Source organism: Solanum stenotomum, chromosome 3, assembly GCF_019186545.1.
Source record: "Solanum stenotomum isolate F172 chromosome 3, ASM1918654v1, whole genome shotgun sequence".
NCBI classification, from domain to species: Eukaryota; Viridiplantae; Streptophyta; class Magnoliopsida; order Solanales; family Solanaceae; genus Solanum; species Solanum stenotomum.
Window position 1 is genome coordinate 1,772,770 of NC_064284.1, and position 11,495 is coordinate 1,784,264.

At 30.9% G+C, this 11,495-nt stretch overlaps 2 protein-coding genes across 2 annotated transcripts; one reads left to right on the top strand and one right to left on the bottom strand.

Moving 5' to 3' along the window:
• Positions 1–5,380: 5,380 nt before the first annotated feature.
• On the bottom strand, positions 5,381–5,761 carry LOC125857677 (uncharacterized). The gene has a single exon (XM_049537287.1). The coding sequence runs from the start codon at positions 5,759–5,761 to the stop codon at positions 5,381–5,383; it is 381 nt and encodes a 126-aa protein (XP_049393244.1).
• Positions 5,762–8,947: 3,186 nt separating this feature from the next.
• LOC125857680 (SNW/SKI-interacting protein A-like) lies at positions 8,948–10,072 on the top strand. The gene has a single exon (XM_049537290.1). The coding sequence runs from the start codon at positions 8,948–8,950 to the stop codon at positions 10,070–10,072; it is 1,125 nt and encodes a 374-aa protein (XP_049393247.1).
• The last annotated feature ends 1,423 nt before the right edge of the window (positions 10,073–11,495 follow it).

Sequence of the window (11,495 nt, forward strand, 5' to 3'; positions counted from 1 at the left end):
GGTTACATCCCCTGCAATGCAAAGACTCTTGGATGCATTATAGTTATACCCAACAGAGAACCCAATGGACAAGCTTTGTCCACCTGTAATTGTGGAATATGAACTCAAAGGTTCTAATAGTACCAACGTCAAGTCATGCGTTGTTGGGTGCAAGCAAAACCATGTACAATTTGATCCTTCAACTGGTGAATCATTAGTGTCACTTTTATCTGCTTGCAGTAATATGTCGCTAATATCCCCAACATCAATTTTAGTTTCAATAATTTTACTAACATAGGAATTTACAAGTAAACGACTCCTCTTTTTTGTAATTTCTTCAAACAATGCATGTGTCTCTACATTTGTATTAGAACCTGTTCGAAACAGGAACTCGAAACTAATTCCGGGATCCCATACATAGAGATTTGATGCAATTTCATGAACAGGGACAACAGAGGTAGTCGCACCAAGGTTGAATTGAAATTGAGTTAACAAACGTTGATCAATGAAAGTATTAGCCATATAAAAAGACGATGTCTTAAGGATTTCCTTGAATTCGTCCATAACTATGTTGGAACATCCCTGACAGAATTTCATTGAGAAAGCAATTTCTGTTACACTCGCCACCAGTAGAACACCTTCATTATGTTCTTCTCCCCAATAAGATTTTTCACACTCCACATCAGGTATCACTTCATCCACTGGAATTTCACCTTCCAGGATCTCAATTTCATGAATTTGTTAACTAGAAACACGATCGAGATAAATTGTATTAACACACCTCTCTGACAGTTCTCTTGGGGATGTCCATTGAAAAATTGGACTGCGATATTTTCAATACTTGTAGCTTTTTTACCGGCAATTTCAATTTGAGTGTCTGATTGTGTCTCAGCAAATACTGTAGGGCAGTAACTAGTTAACCTTTCATCCAACACCTTGTGCACATCCGTTTTGCTTTTGCCTTCAGATTTCTCATCATAGTTTGAAACAAACGTGAATTTGTTGTATTGCTCCACTGCTGGAGATTGGACAGGCTATCTTCTGGTGATTCGAGATGGCATTTAAGAAAGCGAATCCATACTTTCTCAGTAAAATGTTTCCAATCTGCTAGTTGTTTGTTCTGGAAAAGCCATTGATACCACTGCAAAGCTGTCCCGTTGAGATAGCACGACGCAATAGATAACTTATGATTTTCTGTAATCTCATAAAACTCAAAGTAGCTTCTGCCTGAGAAATCCATAACTATGGATTCTCACCACAAAATCGTTGAAATTCCATTGTGCTAGGTTTACTTGTTGGAAGGTCTCCAATCAACTCGTGTAATATTGAACGAATTTCAGCGAGATCCTTCGACCAAGTATCCTTCATGATCTTAGTTGAATCTTTGATTGTTCGAACTAATTGGTCCTCCATTGAAGACCTCTGGATGAAAGCACCAATGAAACAAACTCGAATTCTCAACACAAATACTCATACATTATATAATAAGATGACCAAATTACAACGACAACACTTAAACTCTTGAATTACAATGAAAAGTAACAAGTAACTAATGATACATATAAGAATGGGATGAGAAGATTGGACTCTAGAAAGAAAATGAGTGGAATAGACGGTTTCTTCACTTCAAGCATAATTCTCCAAAACCGCGATGACAACCATTTAAACTCTATTCAACTTGGATCTCAAGCAAAACTAGTTGGATCCCAAGCAAAACTAGTATTGAGCTGTCTAATTCTTAGGCCTCTTTGTGGTTTATCCTCAAGTACTGTACTTGAAATGAAGTAAGCACTGTCTGAATCAGAAAAATTCAGAACCCGGGTTAAAGCATATTTGCACATAAATTTGGTGTAATCTTTCTCAAGAAAAGGCAAAATTTCAAGGCGAAAGTGTCATCACATATCAAATGCCCTCAAAACACTAGTGATTGGGATGTTAGTCATTCATATTAACTAATGATTGTGTATAAAAAAAGTCAATATATTGTAAATGCTAACAGATCTTAATTGGACCTCCGGTTTATTGGTTCAAAGAATTGTTGAATTAAAGTGTTTAGATTTGACGGCAAGAAATCGTATAGCATATGGAAAGTCTAACTTCAAAATTGACAAAGATCATTTATGCTAGCACTGGTTTCACAATATAGGCAAACAATATATACTCCCTCCATTGTGGACTATACCATTTTGGACGTCCACCAATCATTGTCCACTTTATGAAATCAATCACAATTTTACACTTAGTTTCTAATTTACTCTTTATCATTAATTATAGTCATTTTTTAAATATTTTTTTTTCAAAATATTATATTTATTATAGGGATAAGGGTCTAAAAAATACCCCAACTTTGATTGAATTTGATGTTGCGATACTAAACTTTCATGAGGACTTATTACCTCCCTAGACTATTTAATACCGTATTTTAAACATATATATTTGCCCACGTGGACATAAAAAATAATGCAAAATTATAAATAGTAATGTGTCCACGTGGGAGTCAATTCCCTAAATGGTCACCCAAGTTGAGAAAATTGCCTTGAAATATCATTTATGTTTCATTTAGGACCAAAATATCACTCAACTATCACTATTTTCCTCCAAATATACTTGACACTTCAAAAGCCTCACTCTCTCCTAATTGGCATGACATGTCATTAAGATTTTTTTTAAAATAATAGACTAATTTAATTCATCAAACTCATTTAACTAAAATAATGATCGTATTATTTTTTTCAAAAGAATATTAGTTTATTAAGAATAAATTTTCATACTTAAGAATCTTTTATCATAATTAAACTTTTTTATTTTTTTATGTTATGAAGAATAGGTTTTTACAACGTACTATAATATCATCAATTTTGAATATTTATAAACACGTACATTAAAAAAAAATATTGATATACAAATCACTCATGAATGCTAACTTACATCAATTAATCATAAATTGTATAATGAATCAATAATATTAAAGGTCAATTAGTGGTTACAATAATATTAATCGAGTACTTTGAAATTCATGCGTACCATTTATTATATTTTTTGAAAAAATAGAAAGTGAATAATATCATATTTTTTATCCAAAAACAAATACTAAATGCCTCAAAAGTCTTCTTCTATTCTAGTTGATATTTCATGTCATTAAATCATCATTTTAAAAAAAATAATAGACCTATTTAATTCATCAAACTTATGTCTCTACAAAACAAATATATAAATTACATGAGAATTTATGAAGATTATTAAAAAAAAAAAAAATCTAATTCCTTTATATATTTTTACCAAACAAAATTCAATGAAAAAACTTCTTTGTGCAATTATTACCTGGTAATTTTTAAAATTCCTAAGTAAATTATTCAAAAAATTTAAGCAATTTTTTTCATAAAAATATTCAAATAAATTTGTAAGGTTGACAAAAAAGTTGGTAAGAAAGAGAAAATTATTATTTAACTTTTTTTAATTTAAATTTTTATTCTTTTATTCTATATTATATTATATTTTAACTTCTCATACAATTAAACACCAATATATATTCTTATATCATCCCAAATTCATGAAATACAAGTAATAATTAATTGAATTGCCTATTTTAATTCAATAATATACATATTATATGAGATTAATATATTGATAAATAAAGATCAAAATTTTATTTTCTAATATAAATATTATTCACTTTCTATTTTCTTTTCAAAGAAAGATATTGTAAGTATATATGGATTTCAAAGCACCCAATTAATTATTTTTTAATAGTTAATAGACCTTCAATATTATTGATCCATTATATAATATATGATTCATTGATGTAAGTTGACATTTATATGTGATTTATATATCAATATTTTTTGAATATATTTTCTCATAATTATTCAAAATTGATGACATTATGGTAAGTTTTAAAAAACTATTCTTCACAGCATAAAAAAATAAAAAATTTAATTATGATAAAAGATTATTAAGTATGAAAATTTCTTCTTAATAAACTAATATATATATATATTAGAAAATAATAAGATCATTATTTTAGTTAAATGAGTTTGATACATTATTAAGCCTATTATTAAAAAAATGACTTTAATGACATGTCATGCCAATGGGAGAGAGAAAGGCTTTTGAAGTGTCAAATATATTTGGAGGAAGATAGTAATAGTTGAGTGATATTTTGGTCCTAATTATGAAACATAAATGATATTTCAAGGCAATTCCCTAAACTTGGGGTGACCATTTAGGGAATTGACTCGTCCACGTGGGCACATATATACCTTTAAAATACACTATTAAATAGTTCAGGGGGTAAAAAATGCACCATTAAATAGTCTAGGGAGATAATAGGTCATCATGAAAGTTTAGTATCGCAACAATAAATTAGACCAAAGTTGAGGTATTTTTCAGACTCTTATCCCTTTATTATATTCAAAAGATGAAATAATAAGAAAGAGATGTAATAAATTGATTAAAGGGAAAAGGGTCTGATATACCCTTAACTTTGTCATTTGGAGCTGATATGTCCCTCGTTATGAAAGTGGCTCATATATACGTTACCGTTATACAAACAGCTCACATATACCTTCATTTAACGGAAGTAAAAAATTAGTTTTAAATTTATATTTTTTACTTTTGATTTTTTTTTTTAAATCATAGGGGTGTATATGATTTTTTTAGCAAATTTCAAGGTATATTTTAATTTTTTTCGGACATAAATTATTTTTTGACTTCTTGATTATCATTATTTGAGTTTCTTATTCTTATTTTTTTTTCTTTCATTCCTCAGTAAAGAAAAAAATTTAAAACTAATTTTTTTGTTGCTATATTATAATTTAAAACTATTTTTTTCGAATATATTGTAATTTAGTTTTTGTATTTGAAGAAAAAAATTGGGTCATCTATAATAAATTTTACAAGAATATTAGCGAAATTTAAATAAATTTGACCATCAAAATAATAAATCTAAATTAGTCATTGAAACAAAAAAAAGTTTTAAAAAAATAATATATGTTTAAAGGTATATATGAGCCACTTTTTTGTTGCTATATTTTTTTAAAATAATTAAAAAATTAAACTAAAATTAATTTTTTCACTTTTTGTTAGAGGGAAAAGGTATATGTGATAGAGGTATATATGAGTCACTTTTATAACAAGGGTATATCAACTCTAAATGACAAAAAGTTAAGGATATATAAACTTTTTCCCTTGATTAAATACTATAAACAAAACACTCTAAAAAAGTAAAGAAAAATAGATTATTTGCCTAGTCTGGTAAGACAGGAAAGAATTCTAAATAACACCACTCTTCAATAGTACTTTTATTAAAGTCGATAATTATTATTGAAAATATTACACTTATTTTAAAACATACTTTTATTAAACTTGATATCTATTATTAAAAATACTTATTTTGAATCGGTCAGTGCAGCATCTTCGGGTTCCGAGATCTCTCATCACTTATCTTCTTCTGTCTCTCCCGAGACCGCTTCGCACGAATCTTCTCTCTCTCCAGAAGTTGCTCCGCTTCAATCTTTTCTCTCTCTAACTTTCGAAGTTCTAACTCTTTCTTTTCCTTGTTGCTCAGGATCATATCCATCGGAACATCAAGAAGATCATCCTCACTTATCTTATTCTGTCTCTCCCGAGATCGATCCGCACGAATCTTCTCTCTCTCCCGAAGTTGATCCGCTTCAATCTTCACTCTCTCGAACTTTCGAAGTTCCAACTCTTTCTTTTCCTTGTCGCTCAGGATCACATCCATCGGAACATGGAGAAGATCAGAGAATACTCCTTTGTCCATGATTCTGTATATGACTATTAAGAATATTGCTAGTATGCGTGCCTCTGTATTGATTTATTTATACTTAAAAAAAAAGTACAAAGAAACCTAACCCTAGTATGCGTTCCTCTGTAATTATTTATACTAAAAAAAGAATAAGTTGAAAAATCTAATCCTAAAAAGTAAAGGACTGTAATTGGTTAATTTCTATTGGGGATTTTTTTAAGGTAATACTAAATGGCTAAAAAAATTGATCAAATTTTAAAAAATTCTCTAATATCTTTTTTATTTTAAAATAAATTGATTTTTTTTAATTAAAAGATATTAAAGTTAAAAAGGTAAAATATTTAAAATGATAAAATAACATAGTATAAAATATGTTATTTTACTATTCTGACCAAAAAAAAATTTCCTTTTTAAATATACAGATGATTCGAAAATATTTCTCTCTTTTTTTTCATTGGCACCATATTCTTTTCTTTTTATTGATTTTCCTATTATATTAAATACAAAATAACTAAAAACAAAATAAGAATATTGCAAATAAGCGTAATCTCACGTGTTGCCTTGCCTGTCTTTATTTCCAACTCCGTTCTTGTTACTTGTCAAATATATTAAAAATAGTTGTCTACTTTTACTCTTTTGGTTTATAATTAAGAAATAATTTTTCACTCTATGTCTATTTTACTCTTGCTATCAAATACAATATTTTGATGACTTATAGTTAATAGAGGTGATATAGCAAAATTATTCTTCTATTTCTTATTTTTTAAAGAATGTGTCAAGTTAAAGATGAAGGTAGTATAATATTTAGTGTTTAGAGTATAAGTAGCATTATTTGAGGGTGACAAAATCAAACCAAACCAAACCCGTTTAATTGTTCATTTATTAGCTTAATCTATTTCAATCCATTAAAAATTGGATTGATATGTAACCCAAATTAACTCATGAGAAATCTTATCAAAATATTTTTAAAAAATAAACAAAGCAATTAAACATAGTAAAAGCTGAATTGGGTTGGGTCTTGACTTGTTCTATAACACATTACCCAACTCATTGTAATCCAAACAAATTTGGGTTGGTTTGGATAGGATCTTGACCTGTTTGTTATCTTGGTTCATTCTAGTCCGTCCAAATTTGACCCAACACGCCCAATTATCACCTCTAACATTATTGTCAAAGTTAAATTTAAAAATACTATTTTTTTTTATATATAATGTATGACTTAAAAGACCATTTAGTAAACTAAACGTCTAAACCTCTTTAGTAGAAGTAAATAAGTTTCAAATATAGAATAGGTTGGTAAAATCTCTTAATCCCATGAGTGCCGTAAAACTTTCAAAAAATGGTCAATTATTTTATTTTTGGAAATCACGAACAATTTGATGGTGCTTTCAATTCTAATTTTCTTACCCATGGGATTGGAAGTCTTCAGAGACTCTGCTGGCAATTGAACTGCAGGGTTTTTTAGAAAAGCTAAAGGTATTAACCCTTGTCATATGGAATTACAGGCCTTTCATGAGGGTCTAATGCTTGCTATATCTAAAAACCTCATTGTTTCAGATATTGAAACGGATGCAACTGATATTGTTAAAATGCTAGAGCACCCCCCTCCCCTTTTCTCTACTCTTCTCTCCCTTTGCAGGTCTGCCTTGAGGAATCTGGGGAATCCCCGGATCCGGCATAATTTTAGGTAAGGTAACAAAGTGGCTCACAAGCTAGCAACTGAAGGACCAAAAAGAGCCACAACTTATGATATGGTGTTTTTGATGGAACCCCCTCCATGAATACTTAAGCTCTGGCACAATGACAAAACTGGAGGAACTACTAAAAAGAAGTGTACTATCCTAGCTTGTAATAATCTAGCAAACTAGGAAATCAAAGTGTTTTGTCTTCTAATGTTCTAACCCATAATAGGTTCTTGGCTGGGAATGCTCCTAATCATACCCAGTCTGCTTTTGCTACTAGCTCTGAGCTCCTTGATGAAGTGATAGCAAACAATGCTAATGTAATAGCTTAACATGTTTATAAATAAAATCTTGTTTAACCAAAAAAAGAAAAAGAAATAGACAACATTGAATTGGCATTAAAAGAAAAAGTCAGATATCAGCAAATTGGGTTGGCAAACAAAGACCCAACAATGCCAATCTCTAAGTTGAATCAAGGCTTCAATTACTCATGGCAGACCATTGGGTAATGCATTCATTCCATTATATATCAACAATCATCATATTAATTAAGACAATAAATGCTATCTATATCTATATGACTGTATCAAGTATCAACATCTACACTTTAAGGCTCGTTTGACCGTGCGATATAAAATCATGATTTAGAATTATGATATGAAATTAAAATTTTATTTGGACATACGATTTGAGCTTTTTATGTTTTATGTTTTCTTATAAACATAAAATTTCACAAGTTATAAAACTATCAAAATTGTTCAATTGTTTATATATACAATCTTACCAAATAAACAAAAGTTTATAAAATCGCATTATGCATTATCACAAAGCTATTTTATAAAATACAACATTTATTGATCAAATCTTAATTTAATAAAAAATTAAAATTGAACTTGAGTTGTAGAGTTGTTAGTAGCTAAAGAAATTGTTTTTGCAATTAATATGACATTGATTAGTTTTGTTCACCCAATATAATGATGATTTTCTTTATTATTACTAAACATTGATTTGAATGAAGTAATAATAAATTTGATAAAAAATAATGAATTTGGTGGATATAAATGATAAATTAAGTGTTGATTTGAAGTAAAAATAATTTTATATTTGAGAGAATAATCGTTATATGAGATATAAACAGTTTCAAAAGTCTAAGTTGAGTGATTTTATTGATACAAAATAAAGTTCAATGAATTTTTTAGATAAATTCTCAAAGTTGAGTGACTCTTTGAGATATTAATTCCTCCGGGATATGGTATGGAATATGGATTAAACTTATATGGCAAGGAATATGCAAGTTTTTCAGTATTAAGAAACTTTTTTAAAAAAAGAATGGTAATCTGAATTCTAAAAGAATTAGGATGCAGCTAATTGGTCGTTGAATCCAAGTCGATCGAAAAGGGAAAGGTCTAAGCCGCGTCATTGTTTGTATAAATATAAGTTATTCCAGTATGACCATGAAATTAAACCATTGATTCTTCTGTACTATTCTTCTAGTCGATTTGTTATTATTCACTTAATCATGGATACAACAACAACAACCCAAGAGACTAAGGAAGCCCTTGAGAAGATTATACATGTGGAAAGAAGAAATCATGTTCCCACACATTCTCAAAAGTGTATTAAGTACAAGTCTAATAATTCCCAAGAGAGGATTATTAAGATGTTGGGCATGCCGGTGGATCCTATTGATCCACCCAAGTTCAAGCACAAGAAGATCCCTAGGGCTTCTGGTTCCCCACCTGTGCCCCTTATGCATTCTCCTCCTCGTTCCATCTCGGTGAAGGACCAACTGGACTGGAATATTCCCCCTTGTATATCAGATTGGAAGAACCCCAAAGGTTACACAATCCCACTTGATAGGCATATTGCTTCTAATGGCAGAGGACTTCAGGAGGTCCACGTCAATGATAATTTGGCAAAATTTACGGAGGCTCTAAATGTTGCAGAAGAGCAAGCCAGAAAAGCAGTTGCAATGCGGTTCAAAGTTCAGGAAGAGATTATGTTGAAACACAAGGAAAATAAAGAAATGGAACTACGAGAGTTGGCCTCCAAGGCAAGATCTGATCAGAAAAATGCTGCATGTCTCATGAATGATATGAATTATGAACGTGCAAGAGAAGACCGATTACAGAGAAAGAAAATATTTGAGGAACGATGCAGTGAGAGGAGATTAGAGGCAACAATGGGTGGTGAGAAGAAGAGAAAGATCACCAGAGATAGAGACCGTGATATCAGTGAAAAGTTGGCTCTTGGGATGGCTTCTACATCAAGAGGAGGAGAGGTCATGATATATGACCAGAGATTGTTCAACCAGGAGAAAGGGGTGGCTTCTGGATTTGCCCCTACTGATGATGCCTACAACATCTATGATAGAGGCCTATTTACTGCTCCTCATCAGCCTGCACTTTCTATTTTATACAGACCGAACAAAGATGTGGATTCTGATATGTATGGAGGAGGTGCTGATGAGAAGACAGATCGTAGCTTTAAGCCTGACACAGCATTTGTTGGAACATCTGAGAGACGAGGTCCAAGAGATACACCGGTGAAATTTGAAGCTGATCCATTTGGTTTGAACCAGAATGTGAGGAAGCTGGTTGGGATCAGCATGATGGTTCAACATACAGCAAATAAAAACACTTAAGTATTTGTTTAGTATGACTGATGAGCATATGTTGTAGTGCTACATATGTGTATTAAAACATGATGTTTCCATTATTTCCTTTGCTGAATCTATATTTGTATTGACTGCTAACTCTAATTTTGCAATCTTTATGTGTGATTTCTGATTTCTTTTATCTCTCTTTACTCAGCCAATTAACTTGACTTAGTTTCATCTTCTATCACAACTGAATATCATTGTCCTGGTTTACCCCATTTGTTCAACCAATTGACGAAGAAGACTCTTTCACAATGAGAGTTTATAAGTAAGAGAGTCGACGAAAGTAATGTTATTACATACCACAAGGAATTATCTGGAAAACTAATAATGAATGAACCAAATATCATATAAAACTTCATCTTAAGTTGTGGAAAAGGAAAATAATACCCAAATATTGATGACAAGCTTGGTTTATATGTTTAGATTATTTTTTCTTTCTTGAAAAAGTTTTTACTCAGAGATTTATTACCTCATTACCGAATACTTCAATAGTGCTATAAAAATTGAGCAAAAGGTAATCAGACACTAAAATAGAGGAAGTGCATTCATTCCAGAATTCCATATGCATTGATGAAGAGATCCGAGGAAAGTAGGTTACTCTCATTTAAAACTAAAAGTGGTAATCCGTTCAATTAGAGACTTTGATTTCAGCCAAGTACACAAATAAGACTTGCCGCCTTCCTCAGCTGCGCCTTGTGATTAGTGACTCCTTTTAGCCTTTTGTTTTTCTTCTTCATGTATGCTGTTGTTATCTCATGGAAAACCTGTATTCCAAACGCATGAAAATCTCAGATATAAATACTGTGCAGAAAGCACCTAAGGGTATATATATGGCCTAGTGATCAATGAAGTGGGATGAGAACCATAAAGTCTTAGATTCAAACCCCATACAAAAAACTATTAGGTCCTCCATCTCATCTATCGAGGGTCATAAAAATAAGAATACCAAGTCGTTTGAAAAAGCACTTAAACACTGTTGTTATGAAATACTATATGTATGTTTATACCTGGAGAATTTTGCTATCAATGCCATGCACTACGGAAATTATCTTGGGCTGAGCAAACAACATATCAGTGACGAACGACTCAAGAGACATCATGGGATTCTCAATGTATAGATCCAGTTTTCGAGTAGGTGGAATCAGAATTACTCTTGGCGCTTCATAAATAAGAATACTCTGCATAGCAGAAACCATGTTAACTAGACAAGTTGCACAATGTGTAATTCATGTAACTAAAGCTATTGAAGTCCAGTCCACCGTGGAGCAAACTAAGGGTAGAGAACAATGGGAAAGTAGAACTAGCTAGTGAAAGAGAAAAAGTAAAAGAAAAAAATTACCTCCAATTATGTCAGGCCGTTAGAATGGTTGAAATTTTGAACGAAGCTTAGAACATTATTGTACCA